Genomic DNA, 20492 nt, shown 5'->3' on the forward strand with positions numbered 1-20492 from the left:
AAATTATCTCTGGGGGCCCTGCCATCACTTGCCTTTGGCTAGAGCACTAACATTTACAGAGCACTTTAGAGTGGAAATCACTTAATCCCAGAACCCCTATGAGACCGCTATTACCGCTGTTCCCACTTTACAGAGCAGGCAGCTAAAGCCCAAAGGGCATGACCAAGGTCACAGGCAGAGTTGTAAAAGGCCGGGGTGAAGGGTGGAAGCCTACAACTGTGGGAGGGATACCCTGAGCATCCACTGGACGGGGAGGGTGGGCACGGGAAGGACCGAGGGTATAGAAGGAGATAAAGGGTCAAAGTGTCAAAGACCTGACTGAATAATCCCCCAAGCCTGCCCCAGCCTCAACGTTTAAGCACAGGTAAAGAGCAAAAGATAAGAATGAGGAAGGAATCAGAGTGGACAGAGGCGAAGGAAGGCTTGGGCAGGATAGGAGGAGGCCATTGGGGCAAGGAAGGAAGGAAGGTGAAGAGGGAAATCTGCAGGCGGGACACGAGTGGGCACCGGGGCGCGATTGTCCCACCTTGAGCACCGTGACTGCACCAGCGCTGTGCACCTGGAAGTGCGTCGGCGGCTCGGCTCCGGGCTCCGCAGCCTCATCGCGGCCCTGGTAGCTGAAGCAGGCGTCGGCGATGTCCAGGTGGCCGAGCGGTAGAGCGTCCTGCGGGCTCTTGAAGTAGTAGAGGTAGCAGCGACGCGAGTCAAACACGAACCAGCGGCTGCGGTAGCCGCGCAGCGGGCCCTTGCCCGAGAGCTTCTGCAGGTAGCCGCACAGCCGCGAGGGTTCCCGCCCCGCCACCGCCCCGGCCTCCGAGCCGGTTACCGGCACCGTTTCCTCGCCGCCGCCACCACCACCGCCCTCCTCCGCGCGTGCCCCGGCCCCCGGCATACCCCGCCGACGGCGCCCGCGCCCCGCGCCTCCGGGCCGCTGCCGCAGCGCCCACCTCCCCGCGCCGCGCCCTCCGCAGGGCCGCGGCGCGCTGAGCAGCCTGGGACTTGTAGTCCCGCCCCCGCCGCGCCCCCGCTGCGTGGGGAGGAGAAGAGGTTCCCTAGCGACCCGGGATTGCTCAACCCGAGTTTCGGCTCATCTTGAGGCGCCAAGGTTCTTCCTATCCCGGGAAGCAAAGTTCTGTTTCTTTATGCGAGCGTGGGTTCTGCTAGAGGGTTTTTCAAAACCTGTGGTGGGTCCACTTAACACTGCCCGGAACTCTAAATAAGTTTTAATTTAAAAATCTTTGCCCAGCCAGTAGTCATAGATGATAGAGTGCCTGTTGCCTGGTAGAGAGTGGGTGATCGGTAAATATTTGTAGAGTTTGTGAATGGAAGCCAAAGTATTTACTGCCTCTTCACATCCTGGTTTGTTCACTGAATAAAATATTTATGGAGGGCGTTTTGTGTAGGATTCAAATACTGGCAGACTCAGCAATGACAAGCCAATGACTTCCTGGCCAATGTTATATTCTAATAAAGCAGAGCAACAATGCACACATTTTACAAAGCAGATACATAGAACAACTGCTTTGCTGCGTGAGTGTTGTTATGACCTGCAAATGATGATTGTTGCTTAACATAATACCACTGTGCTGGTTAGTGTTTTGTTGACTTGACACAAGCTTCAATTCTTAGGGGAAAAGAAATATTAATTGAGAAAATGCTTCCATAGGACTGGCCCGTAGACAAGTATGTGGGGCATTTTCTTGGTTGATGATTGTGGGAGGTATGACCACTGTGACACCCCTGGGCAGGTGGTCCTGGACGGCACAAGAAAGCAGGTTGGGGAAACCAGGAAGAGCAAGTCACTAGAGGCAAACCGCGAGGAGCATGGTCCTCCGTGGCCTCTGCTTCAGTTCCTGCTTCCAGGTTCCTGCCCCAAGTTTCTGCTCTGACTTCCCTCAGTGGCCAACTATAATCTGTAAGGTGAAATAAGCCCTTTCCTTTCCAAGCCACTTCTGGTCATGGTGCTTTATTAACTAAGATGTCACTTACCAGTGATGGGTGGGAATGCAGAATTGAGACAGTTTCTCACTGTGTGACCTTGGCTGGTATTCGTCTGGAGGTCTTTCTGCCTCCACCCCCAAAGTGCAGGGATTACAGGAGTGTGCTACTCCACCCAACTTCCCAGTACTTTCTGTATTAAGTCATTTCAACCCTCATAACAACCTCACAAGGTATTCATTTTATTTTATGTGCTTTAATGTTTTGCCTGTGTGCCTGTTTTTGTGAGGGTGTCGGGCCACCTAGAATGGGAGTTACAGGCAGATGTGAGCCACTAAGTGGGTGCTGGGAATTGAACCTGGGTCCTCCAGAAGAGCAGTCAGTGCTCTTAACTGCAGAACCATCTCTCCAGCTCATGCCCACCACCACACACGTGCCCTCTCTCTCTTGCACACACGCGCACGTGCACAAACACACACACACACACACGCTCACACACACATCCTATTTAGAGCCTGGGCCAGGCTAGTAACCTCTTTTTGTCTCAGTCTTTTATTTACTGCCATTGCTATTATTGTTTTTACTGTGCCATTAGCCTTGCTTCTTCTTCAGTAAGTAGATTCTGAGAGGAAAATCTATCCGTCAGACCGGCCTACATGTACAGTAACCAAGAGACCTCCGCGCTGTGTGCCAGCTGGGCTTCCCTGGGGAGTGGGAGTGAGGGGAACCAAGATCAGTTTGAGCCTCACTCTGTGTATATGAGGGCCTGTGACTAACTGGCTTGTGGAGAAGGCAGTCAGGATGGGGTGTGACTTTGAAATGCGACGGAAAAGAGAAGACCTGGGGCGAAGTCGATCTGTTCAGCTGAAGTGTGAGAAACAGAAGGATACAGCCCACCTCAGCTCAGTCAGTGGGTTGCAAGAAAGTGGGGTTGCCCACGAATTATGGTCTTAGAGGACAGAGTCAAGTTTTGTAGATAGCACTTGGAAATGGATGTCTGGTAAAAATAAAGATGCCATTCTTCTAGGTCAGAGGGAGAGAGCCTCCGCCCTGGGAGAAAGTCTGGGCTGGCAGACTGGAGCAGGTAGATGGACAATACTGGACAAGGGATCCCAAGCTGATTCTGGCCGTACTCTGCTGCACCTGAGTTCCCTGAACACCCACATTGGATGAGAGGGGGACCCACTGCAGTGCTGCAGGGCTTTGAAGACCACACTTTATGTCATAGTAAACAAACTGAAATATATATATAAAAGTGTTCAAAGATTGGGGTCGGAGAGTTTGCTTAGAGCAGCGGTTCTCTGTCATGAACCATGTTTTTGGGGAGACTTCTGCTGTGATCCTAGCCGCGGTGGATTTGTATGTTCCATGGTAGGGGCATGAGGATTAGAAACAATTGGTAGGAGGAACAGAAATAAGAAAGAAACACAGAGGCACAGGATAGCAACAGGAAGGCAACTCAGCGAATACTGGATGCTGAATTCTGAGTTCTGAGTTCACCCATGTTTAATTTCCATACACTTTTATATTACAATACAAAAGGGGGAAGAAGGCAAAAGACTACTTCAACATGACACAAAAGACAACCAGAACAGTTACTTGCCTTAATATTTGAGATATCAAGCCATTAATTCCTGAGAAAAGTATTTGCTGTCTGGAGCAGTGAACATACCCTAGACCTTATCTCCTGCAGGCATCCACTCCCTAAGTCAAACCTCCTATTTCAAAAGAAGGAGCAGAAGTATGCATGAATTCTGTGACCTCTGGTCAGGGTGGAGTGAATCGACCTCTACGGGACGTCTTAAGGTCCAAAACATCAAGTAACCACACCCTAGGTCAGGATATCTTGTTTTGTAGCCACACCTGTTGTTAACAACTTTGAAAGAGCAAAAATAAGCTCAAACTCTCTGGCTTTCAGACAAGGTGGAATAGGCTCCTGTTTTTGGATCCTGACAGCTCCCAACCTTCTTAATGCTAAGATCCTTTAAAATAGTTCCTCATGTTGTGGTGATCTCCAACCATAAAACATTTTGTTGCTACTTCATAACTGTAATTTTGCTACTGTTATGAATTGTAATGTAAATATTCTATATGCATGATATCTGATAGTGATGCATGTGAAAGGGTTGTTAGACCCCCCATAGGGGTTTTGACCTATGGGTTGAGAACCACTGACTTACTGATTAAGAGTACTTGTTGCTATTACAGAAGTCCTCAGTTTGATTCCCAGCAACCACATGGCTCACAACCATCTGTAACTTCCGCTCCAGGGGATATGACCCGCACCCCCCCCCCCGTAGGCATGCATGTACATGGTTCACTGTAATCCGAGGTTTTTCTCCCATCTGCCGGTTCCTGAATAACCACTCAGAAGCTTAATATTACTTATAAATGCTAAACTGATGACTCAGGCTTATTATTAGCTAGCTCTTACATTTAAATTAACCTGTACTTTTTATCTATGCTTTGCCACATGATTTGTGTTTGTGGGTTGTTAACTCATCTTTTAAAAGTATTCCTTCCTTGGCAGTTTGTTGGCATCTCTCAGATTCTGCCCTTCTTCTGTATTTCTGCTTGGATTTTCCACCTGACTCTATCCTGCCTTGCCATAGGCCAAAGTAGCTTTATTTATCAAACAATGAAAGCAACACATATTCACAGTGTACAGAAAGATCATTCCACAGCAGTTCTCATAGATACACCCAGGAAAACATTCATATACATAAATAAAAAAATTAAGTCATATGATGCATCCATATATATAATGATGAGTTTTCATTTTAATTTCCTTTTTAATTTTTAAAAAGAGATTTATTTATTTCATTTTATGTGTATGAGTGTTCTTCTTGCATGTATGTATATGTACCATATGTGTGTCTGGTGCCTGTGGAAGTCAGAAGAGGGTTGAATCCCCTGGAGATGGAGTTACAGATGGTTGTGAGCCACCATATGGTTGCTGGAACAGAATCCTGGTCTTCTGCAAGAGCATCAACTTCTATTAACCATTGATCTATCTCTCCAGTCCCTGGTTATGAGTTCCTGAGAATTAACAGATCTACATGGCAATTCTGGTCAACTGAAAAAAAAGTCTACAGGATCTTTTCCAGGGTATGAGCATGTTTATGATTCCTAGCTGGACATAATGTTATACTTTATAGAAATTTAAGAAAATGCTTCTTAATTTTGATTTTGTTCTGCTTTGTAGATTTCAAAGTCAATACATTCCTGTTTTATTTCTGTAGGGTAGAACAGGTTCTATGAAGTCCAGGTTATCCTAGAACTTACACTTTTGCCTCTGCCTCTCAAGTGCTGTAATCATAGGCACCTTACCAACACACAGAGCTGCAATTTTTCTTATACAAGTTATTTCACTGGTTTCTCAAAAGCCAGCATACCTGAACACTGAACCTATAGTCTCTAAGGGATAAACTGACTTGACCCCTGCCTGGCTCTGGCCAACCCCAAAATGTGGCTCTTTCTGGAGTCTGTTTTTTTTTTTTTTTTTTTTTTTGGTTTTTTTGAGACAGGGTTTCTCTGTGGCTTTGGAGCCTGTCCTGGAACTAGCTCTGTAGACCAGGCTGGTTTCGAACTCACAGAGATCCACCTGCCTCTGCCTCCCAAGTGCTGGGATTAAAGGCGTGCGCCACCATTGCCCGGCCTCTTTCTGGAGTCTGAAACCACAGGCCTGAGATTCCCCAGTGACAAAGTAAAGCACCATCTTGGTAGGGATCCATAGAAAGTCTGGCTCTCCCTGAGTCTTGGGAGGTGTCCAAGCCTTTGTAATCAACTCCAAATTCAAGTTGACCTCTACCTATTTGCTGAGGCTACTCTAGGATGCGACTGATTTCATGATTTCTTGTCTCATCTAGGATACTAGTTTTATTTCATCCCTGCACTGCCTTTTACCTTCAGTTTGGATACTTTTAACAGTTTATGCAGAGTAAAACCAAACAAATGTAGCTTCAGTCACTCATCTGTGCCATGTGAGCCTCTGCTTTGGCCAGCTTCTTGTAACCCAGTGACCAGGAGGAAGTGGCCGCCCAGAAGGAAGTAGCCACTGCTTACCGAAAAGAGGAAATTTGGGAAATGAACTTATTCACACCAGGCTAGTTCCTGGGCAAACCCCAGCGAACAAATATCCAGGGGTTCATCCCCAGTCAGTCTTTCCAGCAAAGGCATAGTGTGCCCAGAGGCTCTAGGGAAGCCTCAAAGCACATACAGCCTTTGCACCTGTCGGATTGCAGGGAGCCTGAGCTAGTCAAGATGTTCACCTGCAACGAAGAGGAGTTTTCAGTCATGTACACGTCCCCTGCACAGGACCCTAGTTCCATGTGTATAACTAGTCCTCTGAATAGGACCCCAGTTCCCATCTGTATAGCAAGTCCCCTGCATAGGACCCCAGTTCCCACCGATCTCCTAGAAATGGATGAGTGAATATTCTTCCAGGTCTTACTCTGCCTGCTCTGCAACCTAACATTGGCAGGAGGCCTAGCTGGGGGTAGAGGATAGGTGGGCTGTGGTCATCCTTCTGCAACTCCCCAGTTCAGTTCAAGTCTTTGTGCTTAAGGTCTTATTGATTTTCCGGTGGCCTTGCTGCCCACTGGTTGGGACGACCCTGACTACTCTGTGGTAACATGCTGGCACCTTCCCTGTGTCCTGCTTGGCAAGAAGTCATCCTCACTTTCATCCCACCAGGACCACAATTAAGGCCTATGTTCTTGAAGCAGAAAGAGGCAGAGATGGCTTAGCTTGGTAGCTGGGGCACAGTATGAGGCAACTGTCCTGGTGAGGAGGGGTCAGAAGTAGCGGAGGAACCTGGGAGATTGGAAGGGTGGTAGGGTGTGAGGAAGAGGCCATTTTGAGTGTAATGGCTCCTTGGCTGCAATAAGTGACTTCCTAGGCTTTCCATGCTGTCTGCGTTGTTCTAAAGGAGGATTCTACAAGATGCCTATCGCCCAACTAGGAGGTTGGTAGAGAAACTGAGAAAGATGGGTGGAGGGCGGTGCCAAAATAAGAGAAGGCATCTCCTGGTGCTTCGGCTTCCTCATCTGAATGGACTGAGTAGAGTAAATTCAGTGGCCTTCTGGAGCTGTCCTAAAGTTACCTGAGTTAATGAATGCAAACATGGGCAGGTCCCTGACACCCAGTTAAATGTCAACACAGTGGCTAAGATATTCCACAAATCTTTCCAGTCCCTGTTCTGTGCCTCTGGCTGGGGTGGGGTGACTCCAGTGCTGGCTCTGGGCCTATTCCCTGTTGGAAGACACCGCAGCATGTAGGAACTTCTGGGGAGGGCTCCGAGCGCTTCATTCTGTTCTCCAAAGGGTCTCATTTTCCCTAGAAAACCAGTAGGCAAATCTCTACACCTGTGGTTCTCTTTCTGAAGGAGACATCGGATGACTTCCTACTTCCTAGGGCTGGGGAACCAAGTTGTGGTAGGCAGAAGCTGGGAAGTCCTTGGAGCTGATGAGGGTGGAAGTTGACCCAATACCTAGTGAAGAAGATTCCTACAGGAGGTAGGAAGAGACATGCTAGCTAGAGAGCAGGGAAGGTGGACCCCGGAGTGGGAGGCAATGGGACTGCAGCAGCAGAAGCCCTAGGTTCTGTTCATTCATCACTTTATCCCCAGGGTCTAGCACCATGTCCTTACTGTCTTCACCACATATCCCCCCCCCCCTCCCTGTCCCTGCACCACTCAGCCAATCCTGATCTCCAATTCTCTAGGTTCAAACCCAGGGCGTCGTGAATGCTCAGTGAGTGCTCAGCACTGAGCTTACTCTCAGACCCTTTTTTCCCTTCTCACACGGGATTAAGGAGTGAGCACCCTCTGTGTCCACGTGGAGAGGAGGGAACATTGAACTGAAAGCTTGAAGAGATCTGCTGTGCTGGTGGAGGAAGTACAGGCATCTCTGGGTTCAAAAAGAGTCCATGGAAGGACTGTAAGAATGTGCTTATGTAAGCAAAGTAACATGACCAGACCCCAGTAGGCCAGAGTTGCTAAAAAGGAGCTCAGACAAGACCTTGAAGAAGCTGAACACTGGAGTGGGGGGCGGGGGGGGGGGAATGTTTGTAAATTTGGCTTCTATTTTGCAATCCAACTAGTTGGAGGAAACATTAATTGTTTCATTACATTTTAAAAGTACTTCCAGCTGTGTGTGGTAGTACATGCTTTAATTCCAGTACTGGAGACGGTCTGCATAACTAAACCTTAACTCAACAACAAATAGATAGATGAAGGTACTTCAGAATCTTAAGTCAGGCTGGGGTGGGGTGGGGTCAAAGCAATGAGAGGTTGTTTGGCTTGAGTACAGGGAGGGGGCTGGGGTGATTCTACGTCTTTAGTAGGCCATTTCTAGTATAGAGTCCCAGTTTACTTGTTTCATAATGAGAACTGGTGAACAGTGATATTAAACGTGTACCTGCTATAAAGACAGTGGGAAATCTTATGTGTTGATATTTCACACACTTGGCACATGATCAGAGCATAAACTTCGCAATACCAGCTGATAAGGTTGCTGGGCCAAAAAGGCTGCAAGTCCAAGGGAAGCCTGGGCTACATTGTGAAACTCCCTCCCCGGAAACAAACAATTAAAAGCAATTAGAGATTTACTGGGGGGCCTCTATTTTCTCAGCAAAGAAGTGAAGGAAAGAGTGTCTCAGCCAAAGTAAGAGGAGCAGCGACTCAGGGGCCCCCACCCTGTAATCTGCCAGATGTACCAGCCTACCTGGGCCCCTTGGCAGCTACCTGGCCTCCAAGAAGCTGTCGAACAGGTTTTTTCAAGGTTTGATCCTTGGCCCTTTTTTTCCTAATGAGCCCTAATCAGATCCTAAATGCACATCCTTTCTTTAGCTGTGGTAAACAGACTGTTCTGTTAGAAGATCACGATTTCCTTCTTGCACGTGATCTAGTGAAACTGGGGCTCTCTATAGAGACATTCATGTGGGTGCTTTGACGGAGGAATCGGGGAAGCTCTTTCTGAGGGAGGTTTCCCTTCTTCTAGGTGGTCAGGAGCCCACAGACCCAGAGCAGGCAGAATGATAGCTTCATGGGTCAGGTGGGGCTGATGGCGACCTTAAGATGACGAAGGTCCAAGGCTCTCTTACTGCTGTAGTGCTCCTCTCACTGCACATCACTATAGTCATTCTTCAGTATCCCCAGGGCACCTGTGAGTATCAAAAAACCTTGGATGCTCAACTCCACCATATACAATACAAATATATATAGTATACATATCTATATATTCATATAATATTTGCATATAACCTACACATACCATCTCAGATCATATTCATTTATCTTAAATCATCTCTACTTACAATACTTTTGCTTTCGAGACAAGGTCTCATCTAGCTAAGGCTGGCCTTGAACTCCTGATCCTCCTGCCTGAGATTATGGGCACATGCCACTGTACTGGCCTTATTTGTAACTTAATCTGATGTGAATGCTATGCAAATAATTGCTATGCTGTGTCGAAATGGTGAGGAGAAAAAGTATCTGCACATGTTCAAACAGATGTAATTTTTTTACCTAGTATTTTCCATCAGTGATTGGTTGAATTCACCAATGTGGAACTGTCCCACATAGAAGGATAGCTGTTTAAATCAAATGACATGGCCACCTTGTTCATTAAAAGTACGTGGAGGGACTGGAGAGATGGTTCAGCAGTTAAGATCCCTTATTGGTCTTGCAGAAGACCTAGGTTTAGTTCTTACCATCTATAACTCTAGTTTCAGGGGATATGATGCCCTCTTCTGGCCACCTTGTGAGCCAGGCATGTACATAGTGCACAGCCACATAAGCAGGCAAAGACTCATACTCATAAATACACTTCAAATACAAATCAGTGAAGAAAATATTTTTAATACTCTGTGCAAATTGCAGAGATAGCTTTGTTGTTTGAGCATTAAGAACTAAATTTGGGTCTCCACAATACATATAAAAGTCAGGTATAGTGATCTTGGCCATGGGGTATGGTGGCAGAGACAGTCAGAAGTCTGGAGCTCAATGGCCATCTAGAATAGTCAAAATAGTGAACTTTAAATTCACTGAGAGACTCTGCCTCAAAAAATAAGGTAGACAGTGATAAGAAAGACACCAAATATGGACCTCTGGCCTCTACAGGCACATATGGGGGTAAGCAAACTAGCTCACACGTCTGTACTCACACATGCATATAGGGGGTAAGCAAACTAGCACACACGTCTGTGCTCACACATGCACCACACACACAAGTGTGCTTCTTTTCATTGTTTGTTTTAAATTTTTTGAAAGGGTTATTTTTATGATTTTGCTTTTGGAATGACTTGGCTTTGAGGTAGCCATTGGATTTGTAATTGGCAAGGATTTCCTGGCTCTCTTTCTCCACATTAAGAAGTCCTTAGAGGTATTCTTGCCTTTGAGCCATTTCACATGTGAGTAAGCTCTTAGGATTGCTGAATGAAGCTGACACAACTGTTCTCTATTGATGTGAGGAAGCTCTTAGGACTGCTGAGTGAAGCTGACACAACTGTTCTCTATTGATGGAGGAAGGTCATTGGTTAAAAAAATAAAGAAACTGCTTGGCCCTCATAGGTTAGAACATAGGTGGGTGGAATAAACAGAACAGAATGCTGGGAGGAAGAGGAAGTGAGCTTAGATGCTATGCTTCTGCTCTCCAGGGCAGATGCGATGAAGCTCCGACCCAGGATGGACGTAGGCTAGAATCTTCCTGGTAAGCGCACCTCAAGGTGCTACACACATGAATAGAAATGGGCCAAGCAAGCCGGGCGATGGTGGCGCACGCCTTTAATCCCAGCACTCGGGAGGCAGAGGCAGGCGGATCTCTGTGAGTGCGAGACCAGCCTGGTCTATAGAGTAGTTCCAGGACAGGCTCCAAAGCCACAGAGAAACCCTGTCTCGAAAAACAACAAAAACAAAACAAAACAACAACAAAAAACAAAAAACAACAAAAAAAGAGAAACGGGCCAAGCAGTGTTTAAAAGAATACAGTTTGTGTGTTGTTATTTTGGGGCATAAGCTAGCCAGGCGACCAGGAGCTGGGGTGGCAGGAACACAGCCCACAGCTCCTATTACAGAATGGCGCCCAGACCTGTGGACAACTGCATCCACAGAAAGCCTGAGAAAGCTTGGGAAAGAATAGAATACAGCATGGCTTCTTGGTAGCAGCAATTTCTCAGGTCTGCTCTGCTTGCCAGAGGCAAGCAACTGCTCTCATCTAAGAGAAGCTTCCTGACTCAGCTTTAGCTGCAAAATCCTGCAGCTCTTTTAAGAGGTCCTGCCAAGAAACACTTAAACGGTGTTGATGAAAAGCTGAACGCATGCTTTTCGGGTTTTCAGCCATAGCAGGAAAAAACTGCATCGTTTAAAAATGCCAGCTTGGGGCTGAAGTGATGGCTCAGAGGTTAAGAGCATTGCCTGCTCTTCCAAAGGTCCCGAGTTCAATACCCAGCAACCACATGGTGGCTCACAACCATCTGTAATGGGTCTGGTGCCCTCTTCTGGACTGCAGGCATACACACAGAATATTGTATACATAATAAATAAATAAATAAATAAATAAATAAATATTAAAAAAAAATAAAAATGCCAGCTTTCTGGGCTGTCCTGCCAGGGCAAACTCTGACTGTTTCAGGCAGGAGGGCCGACTACAGAGAGAGGACTTGAGTGTTGCCTGTGGACATAATTCAGGGACCTTGAAACACCATAGAGTTGTGGCAATAAAAATGGCTACAGCCTCCACCATGGGGCTGGAAAACTAAGGAATGGGCTGGATCCAGCCGTCAAAGCCACGGCTTTCATCCTATTGATATTGCTTGGTAAATTAAAGACTCATGTGGTCAAAAAAGAGACATATACAGTAAAAGAAAGATTCAAAGTCGAAGAAAACATTTAAATGATTTACAGTATGTTAAAAATATATGCAGGCTAAAAGTTAAAGCTCTTAAAAGTAAAAAAAGGAAGAAGAAAGTAGTTGAGTGTGGTAGTACCCATGTACCCATGTCCTTACTGTCCTTACTGTCCCCCCCCCCCCCCCCCCGGGTCCCTGTACCACTCAGCCAATCCTGATCTCCAATTCTCTAGGTTCAAACCCAGGGCATCGTGAATGCTTTAATCCCAACACTGGGGAGGCAGAGGGAGATTGACCTCTGTGACTTCAAGGTGTGGCAGTACACACCTTTAATCCCAATGCCTGGGAGGCAGAGACAGGCGGATCTCTGAGAGTTCAAGGACAGCCTGATCCTTATTCCAGGACAAAGATATACAGAAAGCCTGTCTCAAAAAGTAAAAATAAACAAAATAGAGTTAAAACAAAGCTGCACAAAGATGGAAAATACACAGAGAATCTTGATACTTTATGCTATTATGCTTTCTTTGAATTGTTTGAATGCAGAGGAAGAAACATCAGCTGCTAAAAGATACTTGTTTATAAATGCTGCTGAACTAATCCAACACAGATATTTTGAAAATACCTTGACTTCAGAATTTGGATCTAAGGATATGATACTTTGGAAAAGAGTTTCTTCTTTTGCTTTCACAGAGGATGAGACCCTGTGGATTTCTTCTATCCCAAATATGGTATGATAGACCACGCCCTCCCGAAAGGTTGCTGTGAACACCCTCAAAAAATTACTTTGCTCAACTGCCAACTGAGATGAACCTAGCAGAAAGGTTATCCCATAAAAGACCTGAATAACAGCGCCCCCTTTCAGTAGGAAGCAGTTTGGAGAGAAATAACTACGTCCATATTCCCAAATATTGTTTATAAATGTTCTTTTACATTTAAAAGGGGATATGATATAGGTATGAATAATTTGCATTGATATGGATTTTGCTTTAGTGATTTAAATTTAAGGTCAATTTTGTTATATGTATATGTATTTCTGGTATTGATTAAGGTATTGTGATTGTGTAGCTCATGTAAAAATGTTATGTATATAAGTTGTTAATGAATAGTTATCTATAATATTCAAGTTTGTAGTCATGTTAGATTTTCTAGATGTACATAGATATATTTTAGATAGACATTCTTCATATCTTTCAAAGACTATGGAATACGCTATTTAATGTTTTAATAACTTAGGACTTTTCATGACAATGAGACACTCTGCTCCTGGTAGCACCAATCTACTTCAAGAAGAAGATGGGCATCGAAGAGGCTCCTTATGGAGTTTGATAACCATTTGGGCAAGAAACTGCTCTTGCCTGGACTGTTGCATAAACTGGACACAAAGAACCCGCAGAGAGAGGACTGCTGAACTTGCCTAAAGGTGAGATGATCTTTTGGGGTTTTTGATTCATGAAAGAGTCTGCGAGACATTCTGTAGGACACAGCAGATAGTGACTGAAGTACCTTTGAAATTTCCTGCTTCATGGAAATGTCTGCTGGAAACTATGGCCTGTAGGCTGAAGATGGATGCCCCAACGGTACAGAGAAACTTTGGGTGACTGTCAAGGCAGCGAGATGTCTCTGTCATTTCTAGAGTTTGAAAGTTGCTTATTTCTTGTTTGCTTAAGTAATATTGTATCTTTCTGGAGTCTTTGATGGAGTTGAAGAACAGTTAGTTATAGTTATAGTTTTCCTTAGTTATGATAAAGATAAAATAGATGTAAATATTGTAATTTTTACTTGATAATTGTTTTGTTATATGTAATTTTGCTATGTTAAAGTTAAAGCCTTCCTTTTTTTTTTGTTTAAACAGAAAAAGGGGAAATGATGGAGGAAGGTCATTGGTTAAAAAATAAAGAAACTGCTTGGCCCTCATAGGTTAGAACATAGGTAGGTGGAGTAAACAGAACAGAATGCTGGGAGGAAGAGGAAGTGAGCTTAGATGCCATGCTTCTGCTCTCCGGGGCATATGCGATGAAGCTCCGACCCAGGATGGACATAGGCTAGAATCTTCCTGGTAAGCGCACCTCAAGGTGCTACACACATGAATAGAAATGGGCCAAGCAGTGTTTAAAAGAATACAGTTTGTGTGTTGTTATTTCGGGGCATAAGCTAGCCAGGCGACCAGGAACTGGGGCGGCAGGAACGCAGCCCGCAGCTCCTACTACACTCTATCCTGACATTGACATATATTTACTCATTGTGATTCTATGCTTTTTTTCCTTTTGGGTTTTAGAGACAGTGCTCTTTTTGCTTTGTTTTTCAAGGTTTCAGACTTTTATAGGGGTTCTCAGAAAAGCAATGTAAATTATGAAGTTCAAGAAGTTTCGGAGAAGAATATTCGTAAATGGTCTAGAGACTGTTGTGATATTTTGGCAAAGAATGTGACTGCTCTCTGTTCTTGTTTAAAACATTTGCTGGAAGACGTTTGAGTTAATGGTGTTGGTAGAGGAGATTTAAGGGCAGCCTCTCACTGACTCTTGTGTGGCTATTAGCAGATCTGTAACGAAAAGGAGCAAGCTGAGAAAGGAAAAATACAAAATTTAACAGTTTTAGGAGAAAAGAAACTTCAGGAAGTATAATGGAGCTAAGTTCATTGCTCAAGGAGATGATGGGATTAAAGAAAAACTTGATGCTAAATGGAACAAAGGGAGTGGTGACCTTAGGGCATGACCCCGCCCAGTTAAGCTTCCAACACACGGAAAGGAATTAAAAAAACCACCACCAACAGAATGCTGCAGAGAATTTATCTAAATGAGGGGGTCAAGTTCTAGCTTGGCAATAGATTTGATTTCTATTATAAACAAATCCTGGGTTATTTGGCATCCTATGTTTTTAAAATTAATGTTAGCCATTACTGTACCAGTGGAGCCAAGACTGCTCCAGCTGTCCCTAATCCTATGCTTATTGTGAAGGGTATAAGGAGGGGAATTGCACATTTTCCCCTGAAAATGAAGTCTGGAAGGGCCTGGGTCCATGAGTACATGTGTTCTCTCCTTACTGGGCCATCATTAACATATATCCAGGGGAACAGGGATACCCAGATACAGAATTTTGGGGAGGGATTTACCTGCCAATAGGCAAGCAAGGGTGCAATGTTGAACAAGGACAGTTAAAAGAAATCCCACACTAGCTCAGAATTGAGAATAATAAAGGGTTATTTATTTAGGGATAGATTCACAGATCACAATCCTTTGGAACAGGGAACATCAACAGAATCTCACAGCCAGAAAAGAACCCAGACACACTTTACATTTGCATAAATAATATAAGAGGCCCGCCCAAGTGGACAGGTAATTTAAAGACTACTGGTGGCAGGAATTCCTACAGCACCTCCCCCTTTTGTTTGAATAAGAGAGTTCTAAGCCTAATACAAAATTACATCAATAAGAACAAATATATCAAGCAAGAAACATGTGATAAATGTTTCAATAATTATCCTATCCTAATGAGTTTAAGTCTTGCATAATAAATAACTTGGCCAAGTCATGAGAGAAAAGTAATTACAACTATCTAGTCTTCAACCCCATTCAAGATCCAAGAAGGGAAATAATATTACTTGAGTATGCAGGAAGTGCAATCAAGCAACTTCGAAAAGTGTACAACAAATGACAGAGACAACTGGCTACCTGGGCAATCACCCAAAGTCTCATTTTCAATATTGGAGCAACCAACTTTGGCTAAGGCCTAGAGTAACTGACAGACCATTTTCAGAGACAAGAAAATTTTCAAAACTGTCTTACCCTGTTTTGGCAAGATTTGACAGTCTTTTTTCTTGTATCCTGCTTGTCCCATCTGACATCATGCATTTTGCCATTGGTCGATGCATGGGCAGTTCCTTGCCCAAAGGCCAGTTTTGCCAAGAAGAAAACAAGCTCCAAGTGGAGTGTCTTCAGTACACAACATTCTCTTGGGAATAGATTGGTGCTGCCAGGAGCAATCGCATCTCACTTCAATAGAGTCTTAAGTTATTTAAATACCACATTCTACAGTTCTTTGAAGTGATTGAAGATTACCTATCTATGCCGAATATAATCTCTTTGTATCTAAAGAACCTGATTAGTCTAACTATGACAAACATAGATGACTATTGATCTATAATTCTTAATACCTACATAACTTAAAGACTAAGACTTCATATTAGAATATTATACAATGAACAACTGTGCAGCAAAAAAGACAATAACCTCAAAATGTAAACAATGTATATCCTAAAATTGTATCAATATACAAAATGTTTTAAGCAGAGGTAGAACCATGCATGCATATAATATGACAAAATAACTTTGCCTAGGTATACAAATATTATAGATGAAAATAGGAACATATTCAATATAATTTAAGTTTGTTTCGATATACAAGAATCTATACCAATGTAAATTGCCTATAAATAATAGCTCACAACTATTCACTCTATTACTTACTATTATTATTAGTGTGAGTAAGCTCACACTAATCTATTATCCTATTCAATTTCCCCCCTCTTTTTTTTCCCAAAGAGATTCCCTGAGCCTACATAATTTCCCCCCAGCCTTCAACCCTCAACCCTATATCAATTATAATCAACCTCTAAATGATGTCCCTAACCCTGAGGACAAACTTTTTTGGGAGAGGGGACGTCGTCTTCTAGAATTACTTCCAGCTGTCATGGGGGTGATGTTCTTTCTATGGGATCCTGTGAGAGTAAAATGATGGTTAAGTTCCAAGATTACTGTTTGGTATAATTGCAAATAGTCTCTGAGTATTCTGTAAGGTTTTTCTGAGGTTCCTATTTGGAGTTCTAGCCAGGACATTGTAAGAAAGTGTACCCCAAAAGGTACAAATCAGGAGAGATCAATTGCAGACTCTGAATGACTTTCGAAAATTGCTGGAAGATATTAGCTGGCTGTGACCCACAATTGGATTTACAACTCAAGAACTAAGTAATTTATTTCATACTTTACAAGGTGATAAAGACTTAAATAGTCCAAGAAAATTATCAGTTGGAGCTGAGAGAGAATTAGATTTGGTAGAAAAGAATTACAGGATGCACATGTGGATTATTTGGATCTAGAACTCGATCATATTCCTTTTTTTGTTTTGGTTTTTCGAGACAGGGTTTCTCTGTAGCTTTGGTGCCTGTCCTGGAACTAGCTCTTGTAGACCAGGCTGGCCTTGAACTCCCAGAGATCCGCCTGCCTCTGAGTGCTGGGATTAAAGGCGTGCGCCACCACCGTCCGGCTTATTCGATCATATTCTTGTGTGTTACCTTCTATGCATTTCCCTACAGGGATTCTAAGGCAGAGAGAAGATAATATCTTAGAATTGATACTTTTACCACACAAACAAAAAAAAAATTAAAGAGCTATGTAGAAAATGTTTTTGAGTTGATTCTAGAAGGAAAATTGAGGCTTCATCAATTAGCAGAAATGAACCCGACAGAAAGTATAGTTTCTTTTACTAATGCTGAATTTTATTCTTTATGGGCAAAAAATGAACATTGGCAAAGAGCGTTCAGTAATATTTTGGGAGTGATTAGCAGCAGATATCCTACACGCAGGAGAATTCAGTTTATAAAGTGAACTAACTGGATCTTTCCTCATGGTGTACAGGGAGAATCAATTTCTGGAGCCCCTACATTCTATACTGATGCAAACAAATCAGGAAAGACAGGTTATAAATCAGGAAATTTAAGTAAAGTGGCTCAAAGCCCTTATGATTTTCTTCAAAAATCAGAATTATATGTCATTCTCATAATATTACTAGATTTTCTAGAACCTCTTAGTAGAGTTACTGACTCTCAGTATGCAGGAAGAGTTGTTTTACAAATTGACACTGTTGAATTTATTCCAGATGATTCAGAATTGATTTTATTATTTACTCAATTACAAGAAATAATCAGAAATAGAAACCATCCCTTGTATATAACACATATCAAAACCCATACTGGTATACCAGTTCCTCTAGCACAAGGTAAAGATGAAATTGATCAGCTGTTGGTAGGAAATGTGCTAGAAGCCTCAGAGTTTCATAAGAAGCACCATGTTAATAACAAGGGTTTGAAAAAAAGACTTTTCCATCACTTGGCAACAAGCCAAGGAAATTTCCTACTTGTTCTTTGTATAACCAAACTCCACTACCAGGAAATAACACAAAGGGTACTCAAAGAAATGAAATTTGACAAATGGATATGTTTAATTTTGAAAAGTTTAGAAAATTAAAATATGTACACTACAGCATAGATACATATTCAGGATTTCAGTAGGCAATTGCTTTGAGTTCTGAAAAGGCTGATTCTGTAATTTCATGTTTCTTAGAAGTTATGGTCATCATGGGGATACCTGTACAAATTAAGACTGACAATGCTCCAGTGTAATGTCTCTAGTAAAATTAAACAGTTTGTTGCATATTATAACATAAAGCATATTATAGGTTTATCACATAATCCCACATGGCAGGCTATTATAGAAAATGCTAATTGAACTTTAACCTCATCTTTTAGGTTTTTACCCCGATACCCGACTCCTGACTTTTTTATTGATAAAGATTAATTATATTAATGTTCATTTTTGTACAGGGTGAGAGATAGGGATCTAGTTTCATTGTTTTGTATATGGATATAGTTTTCCAGCACCATCAGTTGAGAGGGTCTTGTCTCTAATGCTAGTTTTTTTTTTAGCATATTTATTAAAAAAAACAGAAGACAAGGATGACTATTCTCTCCAAACCTATTAAATATAATATCCAAAGTCTTTGGTAGAGCAATAAGAAGCTGATGGAGATCAAAGGAATATAAAGAGGAAAGGAAGAAGTTGAATTATCCTTATTTGCACATGTTATGGTTTCATATGTAAAAGACTCTATGAAGAGTCTACCAAAAAAGTTTTACAGCTGATATTTCGGCAAGTAATAGGATACAAATTTAATACATAAACATCAGTAGCTGCCCTACATGCAAATGAAAAACATAGTGGAAAGGAATCAGAACTCTAGAATTGACAGAGACATCTCATTGCCTAGACAGTCACCCACAGTTCTTCTATAATGTTGGAGCATCCAATCTTCAGCCTATAGGCCCACAGTATCTGGCAAACTTATCTGAAGCAGGAAATTTGAAGATCTGTTCTGCCTTGTAATGGCAAAGTCCACCAATTGCTTTATTCTGTATCCTGCAGAATGTCTGGCAGACTCTTTCATGAAACAGGAACCCTGAAGGACTGTCTCACCTTCTATAGGCAACTTTAGCAGTCATTTCTCTGTGGGTCCTACATGTCCAGTTCATACAGCATAACATCAAACAGTCCAAGCATGATCAGTTTCTTGCCCAAATAGCTAGAAATCTACACAAGGAGCCTTTTTGTGCCCATCTTCCTCTTGAAGTATGCTAGGAGCCGATTCGAGTGGCCGCCATTACAAGATGGTGCTTGGTCCCGGCCTCGCTTGGTGAACAGCTCCATATTAGGCAATGCAGTGGAACCGTGCCTCTCACATGTGCAGTGACGATGATGTGCTTAGGGCCAATCCCATGGCCAGGAGCATCGGCAGGTGCGCATCGGCCAATCCAGGCACGACTCGTTCCCTTACCCCCTATATAAGCAGCCGCCGCTTGGTGCTTGGGGCCCCTCGCTTCTGCTCTCCCTTCAACCAAGAGGCTCCAATAAAGCGTGATTTGGGAAGAATCCTTGTCTGGTGGTCGTCTTTTCCTGCTGGTCAGGGAGTTCGCCGCAGAAGTAGATTGGTGCTGCCAGCAGTAGATGTGCCTCACTATCATGAAAAGTCTTAAGTTAATAACTTAAACATTTTAAATGCAACTTCTGTAGGTTTTTGAAAGGTTTCAAGATTATTTATCTAACCGAAATATATCTTTATATATCTAGAAAACCTAACAAACGACTACAAGTTTGACTATTATGGATGATTATCTATTAACCTATATTTCTTAATTATATATTACATTTTTAAATGAGCTGCACAAACACAATACTATAATCAAAAGCAGAAATATACATATAACAAAATTGATCTAAAATTTGTATTAATAAACCAAGATCCATAACAGTGCAAATCTCTATAGTATATTTCTCTTTAAATGTAAACAAATGTTTATAGACAATATTTGGGAATATGGACATTGTTCTCTCCAAACTGCTTTCTGGTTTTGGGTGGGTGAAGTAATTTTTGGGGGTGTTCATGGTGACCTTCCAGGGGATCTTGGTCCATCAAACCACATTAGTCTAGAAGGAATCCATAAGTTTTCATCTTCTGTGGAAACCAAAGATGAACCTCTTTTCCAAAGCAACATATCCTTAGACCCATATATATATATATATATATATATATATATATATATATATATATATTTTGGTTTTTCGAGACAGGGTTTCTCTGTGGTTTTGGAGCCTGTCCTGGAACTAGCTCTTATAGACCAGGCTGGTCTTGAACTCACAGAGATCCGCCTGCCTCTGCATCCCAAGTGCTGGGATTAAAGGCGTGCGCCACCACCTCCCGGCTAGACCCACATTTTGAATGCAAGACATCTTTAAGATGTATATGTTGGTTTAGCTTAGCAGTCTGTACAATGAGCTCTTCCTCTTTACTTAGCTCCTTTACAGTCAAAATATTCAAAGAAAACACAATAATATATATAATCCACACTGTGTATTTTCCATCGTTTATTTTTCTGTACTT

The 20492-nt window shown here is 42.9% G+C and overlaps 1 protein-coding gene across 1 annotated transcript in view; it reads right to left on the minus strand.

The window, feature by feature from the left end:
* Window positions 1–949, minus strand: part of Tbc1d2b (TBC1 domain family member 2B) — a 70038-nt gene extending 69089 nt beyond the window's left edge. The window contains exon 1 of the mRNA XM_057767538.1: window positions 527–949. Coding sequence (XP_057623521.1) covers window positions 527–892 — 366 coding nt within the window. The 5' untranslated portion in view covers window positions 893–949. The remainder of the gene's footprint in view (window positions 1–526) is intronic.
* Window positions 950–20492: the final 19543 nt, after the last annotated feature.

This window comes from Chionomys nivalis, chromosome 4 (assembly GCF_950005125.1).
Source record: "Chionomys nivalis chromosome 4, mChiNiv1.1, whole genome shotgun sequence".
In the NCBI taxonomy this organism is placed as follows: domain Eukaryota; kingdom Metazoa; phylum Chordata; class Mammalia; order Rodentia; family Cricetidae; genus Chionomys; species Chionomys nivalis.